Genomic DNA, 16,637 nt, shown 5'->3' with positions numbered 1-16,637 from the left:
GTTCAACACGTAACTCACCAAGATAGTAGGCTATCATTTGTGACTTTGGTTCTATAATATTGCATCGAATCATAAGATGATCAAACTCCTCTATATACTGCTCTATAGAAAGCTCTTTTTGTTTTAAATTATGAAATTTAAGTTAATGATTTTATTTGTAGTGGTCAGGCAAGTATTTTCTCTTGAGTTCTCTTTTCATCTTTTCACATGGCACAATATGATCTCTTACTTCACATTTTCGCTACCACTTAAGATGCTCCCACTAGATTGAAGCATGTTTCTTCAACTTGATAGCATCAATCTTTACTTTGCGATTTTCTGGAACATCTTTGAAATCAAAGATTTGCTCAACAATAGTTAGCCAATCAATGAAATCATCAGGTTGCATTTTCCCTTCAAATTATGTAATGTCCACCTTTATATCATAATATCGTTGTAAGTTTCTAAGATGACAAGGATGGGGTGGAGTGCTCCCACCGGAGGAATGACTATGAGCATAGTGAATTGGATTCTCCTCTTCATCATTGCTAACAACTTCATATTTTGAAATATGATGTATAGGACCTTGTCCTTCATTTTCGTAAAACTCCAAACGCTCTTGGAGTTGTTGAAGTTGGCTCCTTAAATCATCTATTTCAAAATCTTAATGACCTTTCTCAGGTATTTCAACATTATTTCCATGTCGATGATGTCTAGCCATTGAACCAAAACTCAAATACTAATTGATATCGGAATTGTATGGGGCAAACCAAGTTGATCTGATAAGGGAGTGGAGGATGGTTGGAATGTAATATGGTACGATAGTTTGAACCTAACACTTAATAAATAAAAGGGATAAATGACTCACCACTCTATGAGATACAGAAACACCACCCAAAGAGATACAAAACCAAAACTCGCCATCCAAGGAATCCACCAAAGGGATAAGAGTTTAAAAGAAGAAATCCATCTTTTGAAGCACAAAGCTTTTTGATATGAAAATACACTGATTTTATTTAATTTAGCCAAAAGGCTTATATAGAGCTTAGAACAACCTTTTAAGCTTAGAAGAACAAAAATAGTAATTAAAACATTAACTTAGCATGACCAAAGTCGGACATGACTCTTAGGAAGAAGCACAATAAAATATTTTTTTGTTTAGGAGAAATAAAACATAAAGCCTGATACATCCTAGAAGACACTAATTAAAAACTATTTGAATTCTTTATCAATACTATTAACAACATGATTCTATGTAACATTTTGCGTACTAAAATATCATTACATACATTTTTAAATTCTCTAAAATACCCCTATCTTTTAGTTAAATATTTTGAAAAAAAAAACACAAATTAGTTAAAAGAGTAATTTACTATTCCTAAGTTTTATCCCTTTTCGTTTATCTTCTTCATTTAGCCTAAAATTTAGTATACTATCTTTATCTCAATTTTAAACATTATTCTACGTTACTTTATCTCTTTCTTAAAAAAAACAATACAAACTGTTATTTATATATCACATTTCAATATTATAACACTAAACCAAAAATAAATAAATAAATAAAAAGAGCATAACTGCACGTGCAAAACACATATGGTAAATCTAACTAATGATATAAAACGTACAAATTGATGTGTTGCGTCCTTGGCGAGATGCGCAGGGATAGAGGGTGTGGGTGTGTGTGGCTGTGGGTGTGCTATAAACGAGTGGCCTACCTTTCAAATCTAATTTGTGCATTTTGTCATTTTCTCCTCTCTTCGGATCGGATCGGATCTTCTCAACCCCAGAGTGTCTCTCTCTCCATAAACAAAAAGAAATTGTAAAACCCAGAAAAAAGAAGCCATGATTATGTCCTTTTTACTCCAAGAAGAAGACAGAGGTAGCGGTAGGCATGGTGGGCATGGCCAACGCACTAACACTCTCATTCTCTTCTTCTAGCTCTCGTAATCTTATTCTTTGGCCTCACCACCACCTTTCAATACCTAATTGGAGTTGGAGATACAAACGCACTCCTACTATGGCCATGGCCATGGCCAAAGTGGTCCCAGCCGTAATTGTGGGCAGCGGACGAGTGGGAAGGGCATTGCAGGAAATGGGCAACGGTCAGGATTTGGTGGTGAAGAGAGGACAGTCCGTGCCTCTTGATTTCGAGGGACCCATCTTCGTCTGCACTAGGAATGATGATCTTGACGCCGTTCTTCAAGCCACTCCTCCCTCCAGATGGAACGGTAGCTACTTACTTAATTTCAATTATAATATAATTTATTTATTTTTTTTAAATTTTTTTGCCATTCAATCTCAAATCAAAATGTAGCGCAGATTTGGTATTTTTCCAGAATGGAATGCTGGAGCCATGGCTTAATAGTAAAGGTCTAAGTGATGCGGAGCAAGTGTTAGCCTATTTTGCGGTTTCAAAGCTTGGAGAAACCCCTGTGGATGGGAAGACTGATACCAATCCTGAAGGACTAACTGCAGCTTATGGCAAGTGGGCCCCTGTTGTTGCTGCAAGGTTGCATGCTGCTGCCCTTTCTTGCAAGGTAACACCAAACCCAACTATCCTTTTTCAGTTTCACCCATAAATTAATTTTTTAATGTTTTAACATCACACACTCGCTCTCCAATTAAATTCAGACACCTCGTTGCATTGACCAATGAAAATGCAAATATTGTTAGGACGTTTAAGTTCAATGCAACCATATGTGTTTGGATTTAGTTGAGTAACCTGATGTACTGCATCTACATCTATGCTTGCTACTGTACGTATTGCCTGACAGGAGAAAGAGTACTCTATTCAATACAAGCTTGTGTAATGTGTAATGTAACTTAAGCTAGGTTCTGGACAAGGAAGCGTTTCAAAAGCAGATGTTAGAAAAGCTGATATGGATATCAGCATTCATGCTTGTGGGAGCTCGTCATCCAGGGGCCACTGTTGGTGTTGTGGAGAAGGAGTACCGCTCTGAAGTATGTTACCTTTGTGAATAATATTTTTTCCCCCTCTAAGTTCCACTGCAAATTAATTAGAGTTGTCTATCAGACTTTTGGGCTGAAAATATGAGAAATGAAGTTAGACTAAATTAGCTACATATCATTTTCATTTGCAACTATTACTAGATTTGGAGCCTCATAAAGAATATGTTGGAATGTGGGCTTTGGATTCTGATTTCTTGCTTTATCTACTTCTTCCTATGCCTCTCTATCCCTTACAGCTGCAGGCAGTGAACTAGGGTTTTGCCCTGATCTGCCATTAATTTATTTTTTAAACATAATTCCTTATTTTCTTTGTTTTTTCAGTGACCTCTTTGTTCAATTGTGTGCCCTCTTTTTTCTTAGACTGTAGTATCTAAGCTCAACAATTTAATGATATGAGAAAAATATACAAACACCCACTGTGGTGTGTCCTTAAAACATGAAACCGTAGTTTTGAATGTAATACTACCCACCTTTGTTATTGTTTTATGCATAAACCATTAAACATCTCTTTATATGAATTGTAAGTTGCTCATGTGACAACACATGTCCATATTTAGTGCTGCATTTTCACATAAAACAATACCACAAGATTGTTTGTTTTGTTTTGTTTTTTTTAAGTGTTACATAATTAACTATTTACCCATAAGACAACTAAATGAGGGTTAAGTGTTACACACTTACACTCAAAACCTCAAGTGGGCTCCATGTTTTTAGGGAAATCACAGAGGGTTTGTGTATCTATACCTAATGATATTATTAAAAAAGAGACGCATATGGGGAGTCAAGACTCATTGTATTTATTATCTTTAAAATGATTTGATAGAATTAATTCATATCAGCTTATGATCATATGAGGCATGACTCAGCAAATTGTGTAATCACATAACTTGATTACAAAAGTAGACAAAACCCTGATCTCAAACTATTTCTTGAATAATTTATGTATAACATCTAGGTCTTTGCTTTGTTTGCAATGACTGACATTATATGTCTTGCAAGAAGCAGTATTTCTTTAAACATATATTTGATCCAATTGTTGACTTTAGCATTCACTGGCGGTAAAATGATTGTTTTGGTGTGGCCAAAGTAGAATAGAATTGTTAATCATTTTCATTAGAAATGTGTATGAGAATTGTGTGCTCAAACACCATTAATTAACTCTATTCCAAATAAACCATAATGGTTGCTTTCATTTGCCAGTTTTGTTTTTCACATTTCTATATAAGCCTTCTTGGTTACTGGGAAGATGACCTTCTGAACACTAAATATAGGTTTGTGGAAGAATTTATTAGTCCTATTTTATAAACAAGACTTCTTAATGGTATCAGGGGGTTGGGTTCAGTGGAAATTGGGCTTTCTGTTTAGTTCATCTAATTCATTCCGTTTTCAACAATCTTGATGGATTTAGGTTCCATAATTTAAGAAATTAATTTCCCCCCTTGTCAAGGAGTAGGAATTGAATCAGGTTTTCTAGTTTTCCTTCAACTAAACTGGTTGATATGGTTTGGAATCTTTGGATTGGGCTTATTTGCTGCTTCTCTTCCCAGTGATATGATCAATTTTGAAATACCCTAAATTGTGTGGAGTTGATTGGATTGTTTGAGTGTGTGTTGCGCGGGTGTGTGCTGAGTCCTATATTGGCTGTGTATTATGTGGATCTTGGGTTTATAAGTGATTATAAGGAGTCATTGTAACTAAAGTAGTCAAGATTGAAATCCTACATAGGATCAATGAGAGGATTAGTTGATTGGATTGAATCGTAAGATTTTACTTTTCATAAAAATATATAATGAGAAATCATCAGTAATGATAATATATGTTAAAGATAAGGGAAAAAAGAAAAAAAAAAAAGAAAAGAAAAGTAAATGTGACACAAATTACGCATAAAAGGTACTAACTACTTAATACAACTTGATCGCTAGGGTTGGAGAATCCTAATCTCACCATAGAAAGATATAATTACAAATAATTGTAATAACTCTAATGGGTGTCGATTCCGTTGCTTAGAGGCTATATGAACAATCCTATACCAATCCAAATTGATTCTATGGGGTAGGATCGGAGAGGTTCTATAGAGTAGGATTGGTGGGTTTTACATTCAATCATTCAGGATTAGGATCCCAAGTCAATCCTACCCTATGAAATATTCTACACCAATTTGGATTGTTTTTATGGGGTAGAATCCTAGGATCTTAGGAGTCTAAGATCCAAGATCGAGATTCTGATAGCCATGACTATAATTTGACTAATCTTTTTAGGGTGTAAGCATAGATATGGCTAGTGATTTCTTTGGGCAGGTCTCAGGGGCACTGCAGCATGTGTACCCCTAACGAGGATGTTAGGAATTTAAGTAGGGGAGATTTTAATAACTTGACTAGTCTTTTTGGGGGTATTTAACAAGATTACAATATCATTTAGCAAGGAAAAAGAAAATACTGAATTGTAATATGTATTGTGCTATTTCACCCTGAATCTATCACATTAAACAGTAAACTTGAAAGGATCTCTCATGTCAATTGCACCAAAGTTGGTCAATGAATGGAATATAATGAATTTAATTTGCTTTGAGTTTGAGGTACTGTGTGAAATTGAGCATGGAATGTATAGCCTTGTGGAGGAAATGCCAAGTTCAAATTGGTTATGGGTTAAGAACCAGAATTAGCTCAATACTTAACCATCTTCATTTATGCTTTTAGGTCTCTAGCCTTATAGTAGAACTCGCTTCTGCAGCAGCTGTCGAGAAAGGTTTAGTATTTGATGAGGCTATGGAGGATAGATTATGTGCTTACTCCCGAGCTGTTGCCCATTTTCCTACGGCAATTAAAGAGGTAAAAGATACAATTTACAGATATTATTAATGTCTGATTCATGAACTTAAATCTGTTTCTCATTGTTAAGTTTTCTTGATGCTTGTAGTTCAAATGGAGGAATGGTTGGTTCTACTCGATCTCAGAGAAGGCAATTGCACAAGGAAAACCTGATCCATGTTGCCTTCATACAGCGTGGTTGAAAGAATTGAAAATTGTCTAGAAAATGGAACTCTGAATGTTACATTGGATACCCACGCTTATAGTTCTCTTGTAATGGTCGTTGGTGCTTTTTTGATACTTGTTATGAACGAGGTACGTTCCACATGGGAATTTTTTGATTTATAATGCTATTGTTTAAAGAAAATTAATCAAATAAAAAGAGAAAAAAACAAAGAAAATTAACAAGAGATGAATTATGGGTTACTGTGGTTCTCATGCCATTCACGTACAAGAATTTTGATGGAAATTTTGCCCCGCTCCACTTGATCCATCCCATCCCCGCTTCGCCCCGTGCAAGTTTCTCTTGTCCCGCAGAGGTGGTGGGGCGGGGATGGGACGAGATTTTAAACCTGCACCACCCCGGGGGGGGGGGGGGGTAGGGATGGGTTTACACTTTTTAGATCCAACCCGTCTTGCCCTGTCCCGCTTTGCCCTTCAATAATAAGGGTTAAATTGTAAAATTTTCATATCCTAAAACTCTACTATTTAAACAAATATATCATCAGCATATTTTATTCTACCTAACGTCGCTCTTTACATCTTTTTCTCTCTAGCAAAGTTGGAAATAAGGTACCAATTTTAACGGTTTTTTTTTTTTAGAAACAAATTTATCTACTATTGAATCATTAATTCCATTCAACGTCTTTCTCAACATAGTTTTCATCATAAACATAATAGAATGTTTTCTATTTTTATGAGTTACGGGTTTGAATGTTTGTGTTTGTGTCATTGTGTGTGGCTATTATGAGGTACAAGTCTAAATGTTTGTGTAGTTATTTCTATCATGAACAAATTGGAACAACATAATAGCTTGTCCTATGAGGTATATATATATATATATATTAGAAAAAATAAAGAAAAAGGACTTCTAGATTAGTTTCTAGAAAGAGAAAAAGATGTTATAAAAAAAATAAAGACAAAGAAAAAAGATGTTATAAAAAAAAAATTAAAGACAGAAAAATGCATTAGGTATTATTAAAAAATAAACAAAATATTTTCATGAAAGTTAACTCACTGTACCTATTGGTGTGTTTGGTTTTGTATCTTGAAGCATTTCTAATGGGATAAATTTATTTGTAATTTCAAGTATATTTTTATTAATGAAACATCTAATTTTATTTAAAAAAATTGTAATAGTTGTAGGACAAATTAACAAGAAATAGAGATTTGCGGGGCTTCGTGGGGCCCTAAGGTGCGGGGATGGGGCAAAAAAAATTTCCCAGTCATGTAGGGCGGTTTGGGGATGGGCAAGACAAAATTGTGCAGGGCGGGGGCAAAGATCACATCCTTCAGCCTTACCCCGCCCTACTGCCATCCCTATATGAGATGGTTAAATTGCGGCAAGTGTGAGAGCTAATCCATATTGACAATGATAGGACTGCAACAAGCAAATGAAGAATGCAGGGGAGGTGTAACTAAATAAGAAAGCATGGTTTATACAAAACTTTTTTTTTTTTTTTTTTTGAAAAAGCTTATTTGGAACAAACTCAAATTGTATTATTTCCGCAACTGCTAAAGAATATATAAAGCCCATCAAATTGCAGGCAATTATGAGATGCAACATGCAATTTGTTAGTTATAGATGTAAAACTAAATACTCTTGAAAATCTAAGATCTACCTTATTCCATCCAGGAGATCTAATCCTTATGAAAAGGAAAGTAATTTTTGAAGAACATTCAAATCTAATCTTTTAATGATAAAAATAATGAAGGTATGGAGAAAAGAAATTTGAATATGGTTTTTGAAAGGATGACTGAATTTTTATAGATAATTCTAGATCTGATTTTAGGTATTGAAAACAAGGAATTTTATGAGGAAATTCCAAATCTGGTTTTATGTATTGAAAACGAGAAATTTTATGAGAAAATTCCAAATTTGGTTTTATGTTTAATAGAATGAATGAGATTTAGGATAAAATTTCAGATTTGGTTTCATGTTTAAAAGGATGAATGAGATTTAGGATAAAATTTCAGATATGGTTTTATGTATTGAGAAAGCAAAGGAATTTTTATAGAAAATCCCATGTTTGGTTTTTGGTGTTAAAAAAATAAAATAAGAAGTTTTTTAATCATGTAAAAATTAACAATCTCTCCCTATGGCTATTCCATGACAAAACCTTACAACAAACTCTAGACTTAACGCATGAGTTGGGAACAGTTGGAAAACTCACTCACACCTAACTCTAGAATTTGTGAAGTTCTTGAACCATAAGACCAAAAAAAATCTCTTGAAACACAATAACACAATAAGTTCATTGTATGCAAAAAACTTGTAATGCATATGGAGCAAGCATGATGTGATCAAGTAAAATGGAATAAAGTAATAAATCATGGCTTGACCAAACAAGCAATCACTGTAAGATAGTGATCATAATTCTCATTCACACTCAGAATGAACATCCGGGCATTCAAGCTAATAAGCACAAAGCAAATCACTTAAATGACCAACACTCAACCAATGTACAGTACATGAAGTATATGCATCTAGGAATAAAATCCTACTAGGGCACAAGAGTGGGAGTACTTAAAGAAAATGCATACTATTTAGCTAGAAGTACTAGGCAACAAAGCATAAAGGCTACATAAGTATGGTACAAATTATAAAAACCTACAAAAGCAAGGAAACAAACCCTAAAAGCTTACAAAAGCAACATGGGTACAAAAAGTAAATAAACACTGAATAAACATCATTAACTAATAAACCAAAGATTAAAAAACAAACAAGACCATGAGTTTTTAACCACCATAAAAACAACATATAAACCATAGTATATCAAAAAGCATTAAACATAAAATAAAACACTGTTTGTAACATGCTCCCCCTTAAAATGGCACTCCCCCTTAAAAGCTGCCCCTTCAAACATTCTCCCCCTTTTTGACCAGAATGGCCAAAGAGTCACTGTTGGGAGTTAAGGCTGTCAAACTTGGCTGAAAGAATGTTGAGCTGATCCTGAATTGCTGCCATCCTTTCAGTATGCTCATTTTGAACTTCTCTAAGTCCATCAATTCTCTCCAGAATTATCTGAAGTGCATCTGGAGGTGCAGCTGATGAGGTTGAAGCTATGCTCCTCTTGCTTCTGCTTCTGGGTGTAACTGATTTTCTTGCAGCTTCTGCTTCAGTTTGCATAGGATCACCTTCTCCTTGGTCACCCTCTTCTTCATCACCTGGGAGACGAACTTGAATTCTAATGATGGTTAGCTTGTTGATGGCTGAAGGAGTAGGCATAGGGCTGATATCTTGAGGGATCTCAACACCTTTTAATGTGAAAATCCTCATAAGATGGCTAGGAAAGATCAGCTTGGGCCTAGAAGTGGTTTTAGTCTCATCCACTATAGTATCAAAGATGTGAGAGCTGATGTCAATGAAGGTTTTCTCCTTAAGTTCCATAAGGAAGATAGCTCTGGCATTGTTAATTGTAGTCAGTTTTCTCACTGGGTACAAATTGAACATCATGATGGTGGTTAGGCACCTCATGTCAGCTGGAAATGCTATAGTGTTGAGGCATCTCCCTTCTCTTTGACCACTAATGCGAGTTTGGACAGTTTTAATAGAGAGCATCATGTCCTTGTAGTTGATGAAGTTAGAGTCCTCTAATTCTTCAAGACCTAGCACCTCATCAATGTCATGTGCATCTATGGTGAATTCCTTTCTTCTAACCCAACAACTCAACTCCTCCTCCCTTATCACAGCATTTGCATAAAATTCTCTGATTAAAGGCTCACAGATAGCAGGTAGGTCACTCAACAATTTTTCCTAACCTCTACCTTTAAAACAATTTGGAATGAAGGTGTCCTTCAAATCCCTTAAGTCAACAAATCTTTCCTGAATGATAGTTCCCTTCAAGAAAGAATCCCTATATCTCTCAAAGTGTTGAACTGACTGAAAGTTCAAAAACGTGTAAAACACGTTTGAACGTTTGGACCCCTAATTACAAAATTACCAATTCAAGCTTTATATCAAACAGTTAATGTGCGGAACATGATAACAAGCTTACAACATAATTGATAAATAATCTAAGCCAAATATAAACACATCCACAGCAATAAATATAAGGCAAAGATAAAGGAAGGAAAGATGTAAACACACGGACAACACACGATGTGTTATCGAAGAGGAAACTGAAGTCCTCGGTGTAAAACCTTTTCGCCGCCCTCCAAGCGGTCAAATAATCCACTAAAGAATATAGTTGGGATACATGAACAGCAGAAGACCCTCTAAGCCTAATCTACCCAAGTACCTAAGCCCTCCAAGCTTCTTGCTCTAACGAGGTTACGCCGAACTTATTTCTTCTTTAGCTTCTTGGATTCCGCTACTAGATCATAGCATCAACCAATGTATATTGGTTCCTTCCAAACTGCTTCCCTTAGCACCAAATGAATCTTCTAACAGACATGGGTGTGGTGAGATAAAGATTTAGTCAATGGCCTCTCAAGAATGTGACAATGGAGAGGAAGAGAGTAGAGGAATTTGTAGAGTCTCTAAGGTAAAGATTGGGGATAAGACAATCTTGTTTTTCTCTAGGGTTTCTCTTACAGAAATTCTCTCTAGAAGCTCTCTCAATTTAATGGGTATAAGGGTCTATATATAGTGGTGTGTGTTTGAAATAGGAAGAGTCAGTTTTTGCCAAACAGGGTTGATTGGCGGCTTGACTTCGCGGCTTGTCCAAATCGCGAATTCAAGTCACGACGTAATGACCTGGCCAGTCTGGAACTTTTGTCCTGTAGTACGACAGCTGACGCGACCCTTTAGCTTCCCTGTATGCATCTCACGTGCCAGCATTTGGCGGCTTGCAAGCCGCGAGTCCTAGCTGCGAAACTCTGCCTTCTTGCACATACTTGAACTTTTCTTCACATCTTCTCACACACTACCCTTACAATGATCCCACCTAAATACAGGGTTACTAAGTTCTTAAATTACAAGCAAATTGACATGGAATAAAGCCAACAAGATGGTTGATAAATTTCAACCTTATAATCTCCCCTTTTGGCTATTCCGTGACAAAATCCTAAAACAAACTCTAGACTTAATGCGTGAGTTGGTAACAGTTGGAAAACTCACTCACATCTAACTCTAGAATCTGTGAAGCTTTAGAACCATAAGAACAAGAACTCCTGAAACATAACAACACAATAAGTTCATTGTATGCAGAAAAACTTGTAATGTAAATGGAGCAAGCATAATGTGATCAAGCATAATGGAGTAAAGCAATAAACCATGGCAAGACCAAAACATGCAATCACTATAACTAAGTGATCACAATGCTCATTCATACTTGGAATGAACATCTGGACATTCAAGTTGACTAACTCAAGGCAAATCACTTGAATGACCAACACTCAACCAATGCACAAAACAGAAAATATGTGCATCTAGGAAAAATCCAACACGGGCACAAGAGTGACAGTACTTAAAAAGGAATGCATAGCATTAGGTTAGAAGTACTGATTTAACAAAGCACAAAGGCTGCATAAAGTATGACACAAACCACAAAGGCCTACAAGAGTGCATAAACAAATCCTTAAAGCTTACATAAGCAACATGGGTACAAACTAGAACACAAAACAGAACATATGCTGAATAAAATGACTAGACATCATTAATATGTAAACACATTCAAGAGTTATGAGTATACACCACATAAACAACCCACACCACAGAGTTTTAAATTAGTAAAAACAGCCAAAAATTATCAAAGCTATGCACAAAACATCAAGTTATAAAGAAATCTCCCCCTTTCACTATGCTTTCTATTTTCCTGTCTATCTCCCCCTTTTTATGTGCATCTCCCCCTTTTTGTCAGGAATAGCTAAAAGCTATCGTTAAGCTTCTGTTGTATAGCATCTAGCTGAGTCCCGATAGTTGTGAGTTGCATCTGAGTTTGATTGTCAAAGGAGTTGAAAAGCTGTTCTAGATCAGAAATCCGATGAAACACATTCTCGATGAAGTAACTTTGCTTGGGCATTTGAAATCCAGGAGGAACAGACTGAGTCCCTGTTGATTGAATAGGAGTAGCTGTAGCCTGAGCAGTTGGAGATGCATGTGTGGATGACTCACTCTTAGGTTTCTTGGAGGAGTGGCTCTTGCTTGCTTGGAGGGAGTACTGGGATATTGGTCGAGGACGGGGTAGGAGTTCCAAGAACATGAAGGATGTCTTGTGCTTGAAGTTCCCGGTCATCGTATGGAGTTCGATCCACATCTTTTGGTCTGGTGATGTGAAGAGCTTTAGCAATGTAATCTGCATTTATGGAAAATTCTTTTCCTCGTACCCAGCATTTCAACTCGACTCCTGTGTATCTGGCATTTGAAAAGAATTCCTTGACCAATTCTTCAGATGGATCCTCAAAATTTCCAAATAGATCAGCCTAATCTCTTTCTTCAAAAATCTTAGGGATAAATGTTGTCCTCAGTGTGTCAAACTTGACAACTCTTTCCACAATGGGAGAGGATTCTTTGAAGATGTCTGTGTAGGTCTTTGAGTCAGTGGGAGTCCTAAATCTCTCAATGATAGGGTCCTTGGATGACTTAGACGATAATCGTGTCCGTCTAGCAACCGGAGTTGACGGTTCATCAGTTACAATGCCTTTCCCTCTAGATGAACAACGAGTTATCTGCAACAAAGTTGACACATAGAAAAGAACCAAAATACAATACCACCAGAAGCAAACATCAGAGTGATTAGTTTCAGTGTGACAAGAGATTTTACAAAATCAAAACAATCAGTAACAACTTAGAGACAATAGGGAAATGTGAAACACAAAGACACAAATAACGTAAATATCATGAACAAGATATGAATGGAACAACACATTCATGAACCATAGTAAATAGCACAGTCTCTCAAAAGATAGAGATATGAACAACACACACATATAGTGAGAACCAAAGTAAGAGCAAGATAGAAAGAACCAAACACAACATACACAAACCCTCAAACAAAGTTCAAGCCCATAAAATCTTCAACAAAATAGAACACTACACAAAGCCATTCTCAACATTTTAGGCAAACCCATGTTAGAACACAATATATTGCAGAACACAGATGCAACATTCAAATCAAGAAACTAAAGGTCAAAACAGTAAGAATGAAGCAAAGGAAGTAAAACCCATACCTTTTTCTTGGTGTTTGATGAAGACATGATGCAAAAATGGAATCTTTTTCAGTAAGACTCGAAGTGTTTGAGAGAGAGAAATGAAGAAGACAATGAACAGTCACTGATATTCGAGGGAAAACTGAAAAACAATTTTTAAAACTGTCCATAAAACGCAAAGCACGTGTTTTTCGTGATTGGATCAAGTCGCCAGGGTAAGCCGCGAAACACTGTGAAACAAAGATTTTTGAAAACTCTTCTAAGTGTTTTTCACGACTGGAAGGTATACCCGCGAGGAAGTTGCGAGCTAAGCCGTGAAAATCTCTGTGTATCCCTCGCGACTGGACCTTCCACCCGCGAATCAAGTCGCCACACTGAGCCGCAAAATATGCAAAAACACAAATTTTGAAAAAATTTCTTAGTCTTTTTCGCGACTGGGATTCTGACCCGCCAGTGACCCGCAAAAACTCTCGGAGTGAGTTTCGCGACTAGAGTATGCGATTGGACCTACCCGCGACCTAGTCACCAAAACAGGGCAACACTATTTTTGAAAATTTTGACTATTTTGTTAAAACAAAACACTTTCCAAAAACAAATTAAAACACTCAAAAATCTTTTTGTGTTTGATCAACACAGATTGAGCTTGTGAAAACACATTTAATCAAGTATAATCACACAAATGAATATGACATTCATTGAACATAAACTTGTGTGATGTGTGTGGTTATCAAAATGAGATAGTCCTTAGTCTAAAGTGAAGCTTCAATGATCAATTCAATCAAGGCATACACAACTAGCACTAGATAATGTGATCTATCTCAATTATAGAAACATGCATATATGACCTCCCACAAGCACTTGATAACAATTCTTTGAAACTTTTCATTTGGCTCCATATTCAACATATCATTTGCATTTTTGAGCAAAGAGAATCTCATTTTGAGATAGATGCTTGAAATTTTAGATATTTCAATTGATGAGTTAGCCTTTGGCTTTTTGGGCATCATATATTTTATTTTGGTTGCTTTCCCTTTTTCCTAGTCGAATACTAGTATGTACAACAAGCTTTTGCAGCTCTATGTCTCTTTTCATTTAGAGATTTACATTTAGAGAGTTCTTTTGAGCATAAAAATAAAATTGGGAAGATATATAGGCATGAGTCTCTGCATGTCTCAAGATCAATAAAAGTATTCACTAATTATTCATGACAAGGTTGAAGATCTATTTACAACAGTCACATAGATTTCAGAATTTCTTCCACAATGATATGAGTGCATGAGAGACAAGCTAAGCTCGTTAAATGCACAAAGCCATAAGTACAAAGGTACAAGGCAAAACATACTTTGAGACAAAACTCAATAAAGCCGATCAAACTTTTTGGATTTTCTACTTTTTATGTGTTTTTGGATTTTTGACACAAAAGCAGTAAAAGGTTGATCAAAAGCATAACAAAAATGTAAAAACATTTGAACCAAAGACAAAAACACACACAAAATAACAACCTAAAAGCTAGCAAGAAGCACACAACCAAACATAATCACAAACATGGGAAGTATTGATGCATGGACATGTTGTAATGCTTATGCATGAGTACCCTTCGTCACCCACACGTCATGTGCGTTTGGGGTGATATCCTTAACGGATTGGGTACGAGAATTAGGACTATTAAACCTTCGTGTGAAGCTTTCCAGGCAATTGGTGAAGGCACCGATCATCTTCATCACGTTTATCATTCTTAGATCATTGTTTTGACTTCTTGGTCGCTCATTACCCCAATACCTCATGTCATTTCTTCTTCCTCGTGATCGAGGTGCACTTGCATTGTTGTCTGCTCTCAGCTTTTGACAGTTGGGTCTGGTATGTCCTTGCAATCTGTAATAGTGACAAACATATTCTGTTTTAGGACCTTTTTGTGATCTTGGAACTGATCTCCCTCTAGCTCCATATCTGGATTCTGATTGATTACGAGACTTATTTATCACCCGTTGATTAGCCACATTCTTCTTCTTCTTAACCTTAATTTTCTCAGGACTGGACCTATCCACAGTCGTCTCCTTAGCCGTCACAAACTTCACTTCTTTTGTGACCTTGGCTGACAAGCTACTTCCTTTGGTGTATCCTAACCCGGACTTGTCTGAGGCAATTTTTTGAGATGAAATAACATCATCTAATTTCCTGGAGGAGACCCTATCTATCTTGGCATGAGCTTACACTACCCCTTGCTCAAGAAATCTCACCTTTGTGTAAGTTTCTGATAGCTCACCATTAAGGGCTTCAATCTCACACTTTGCCTCATTGTATCTGACCAGCAAGCTTTTGTAATCTTCCTCAGCTCTCTTCATTTTCTTCATATCTGCCTTTGCCACCTTAGCGTACTCACCTGATTTTTCAAGAAGTAAGGTGTAATTCTTTTGAAGACTAGATGTATCTTCTTCTTTTTTAGCCTCTGATTCTTCAACAATCCCAATAGACTCTGAATCAGAATATTCGCCAAGTTCCTTCACAAGTGAACCCAAATCATCCGAGGATTCCACATGTGCAATGGTCATGAATGCGGAGTAGTTTCCTTCTCCGTCACAACTATCTTCAGAGTCAGAATTTGATGAATCAGTATCACTTAAGGTAGTGGCATAGACCTTTCCTTTTGACTTCAAGTAATTAGGACATTCCTTTTTGAAGTGTCCATGTCCATTATACTCAAAGCACACAACGTTCGCAGGAGATTGAGAATCCTTCCCTTCACTTTTCTTAAAGTCTTTCCTATCACCTCTTGAGGATGGAAACTTCCCTCTGTTGAATGGTTTCCCAATGTTCTTCATCTTCAGAAATTTTCGTAAGTTTTTCGCAAGATACGCTACTTCCTTCTCCACTCATTCTTCTTTGGAAGGATCATCCATTCTTTCGGTGATGGTTTTGAGAGCAAGCGATTTACTCGTCTTGTGGGAAGGCAGTCCCAGTTCATATGTTTGGAGAGACCCAATCAGCTCCTGAATTTTGATCTCATCCAAGTCTTTGCTCTCTTCTGTGACTGTGACTTTTGCTCGAAAACTCTCCGGTAAGGACCTCAAAATTTTTCTCACCACTCTAGTATCCTCAATCTTCTCACCAAGATTGAGCTTAGCAATAACAATTTCGTTGAACTTCCCATAGAATGAATCAAATGATTCATCTTCACTCATCTTGAGCTCTTCAAACTTGGTGGTAAGCATTTGGAGTTTTGTGTCCTTCACCTTCTTAGTCCCCTCATATGTAGTCTCCAAAATCTCCCAAGCTTCCTTGGCTACCGTCATATGAGAGATCCTGTGGAATTCATCAGGAGACACACCACAAAAAATAGCATTTAATGCTTTACTATTAGCATTGGCTGCTACAAGAGCTGCCTTATCCTAGGTGGATTTTTTAGCCTCCGGCCTGGTCCAACCTATTTCAACCGCATCCCACACGGTGTCATCAATAGAGCATAGAAATGTCCTCATTCTAACTTTCCAGAAGGCATAATTATTACCATAAAAAAATGATGGAATATTGAGAGATTGAGACCTATCCATCTCAACAAGGGGTCAAGGATCA

General features: G+C 36.6%; 2 protein-coding genes across 3 annotated transcripts; one reads left to right on the top strand and one right to left on the bottom strand.

The window, feature by feature from the left end:
- Nucleotides 1–1,629: 1,629 nt before the first annotated feature.
- LOC111986455 (uncharacterized) lies at nt 1,630–6,172 on the top strand. Of its 2 annotated transcripts, none has more exons than XM_024018090.2 (5): nt 1,630–2,207; nt 2,299–2,516; nt 2,812–2,940; nt 5,646–5,777; nt 5,866–6,172. In XM_024018090.2, exons 1-5 carry the CDS (start codon nt 1,871–1,873, stop codon nt 5,977–5,979), a joined length of 930 nt encoding a protein of 309 aa, XP_023873858.1. In that variant the 5' UTR covers nt 1,630–1,870; the 3' UTR covers nt 5,980–6,172. The 2 variants fall into 2 exon arrangements, with proteins under 2 accessions (XP_023873858.1, XP_023873861.1); XM_024018093.2 differs by having other exon boundaries at nt 2,090–2,207; nt 2,294–2,516.
- Nucleotides 6,173–12,341: 6,169 nt separating this feature from the next.
- Nucleotides 12,342–16,276, bottom strand: LOC136061868 (uncharacterized). The gene is made up of 4 exons (XM_065760245.1): nt 16,044–16,276; nt 15,331–15,857; nt 14,957–15,201; nt 12,342–12,587 (listed from the first exon to the last, which is right to left on the bottom strand). The coding sequence occupies exons 1-4, from the start codon at nt 16,274–16,276 to the stop codon at nt 12,342–12,344; spliced, it is 1,251 nt and encodes a 416-aa protein (XP_065616317.1).
- Nucleotides 16,277–16,637: the final 361 nt, after the last annotated feature.

The sequence above is a fragment of the Quercus suber genome, unplaced genomic scaffold (assembly GCF_002906115.3).
Source record: "Quercus suber isolate HL8 unplaced genomic scaffold, Cork oak 2.0 scaffold_359, whole genome shotgun sequence".
Classification (NCBI taxonomy): Eukaryota; Viridiplantae; Streptophyta; class Magnoliopsida; order Fagales; family Fagaceae; genus Quercus; species Quercus suber.
Note: the sequence above shows the minus strand (reverse complement) of the source record. Positions and strands in the feature narration are given on the sequence as shown.

Coding starts and splice junctions, on each gene's coding strand:
- LOC111986455 (XM_024018090.2), top strand. CDS start 1,871: ATGGTGGGCATGGCCAACGCACTAACACTCTCATTCTCTTCTTCTAGC. Junction 2,208..2,298: donor TCCTCCCTCCAGATGGAACG/GTAGCTACTTAC, acceptor AATGTAGCGCAG/ATTTGGTATTTTTCCAGAAT. Junction 2,941..5,645: donor AGAAGGAGTACCGCTCTGAA/GTATGTTACCTT, acceptor TTATGCTTTTAG/GTCTCTAGCCTTATAGTAGA.
- LOC136061868 (XM_065760245.1), bottom strand. CDS start 16,276: ATGCTTACCACCAAGTTTGAAGAGCTCAAGATGAGTGAAGATGAATCA. Junction 15,858..16,043: donor AAAATTCAGGAGCTGATTGG/GTCTCTCCAAAC, acceptor ACCATTCAACAG/AGGGAAGTTTCCATCCTCAA. Junction 15,202..15,330: donor TGAGATTGAAGCCCTTAATG/GTGAGCTATCAG, acceptor AAATTGCCTCAG/ACAAGTCCGGGTTAGGATAC.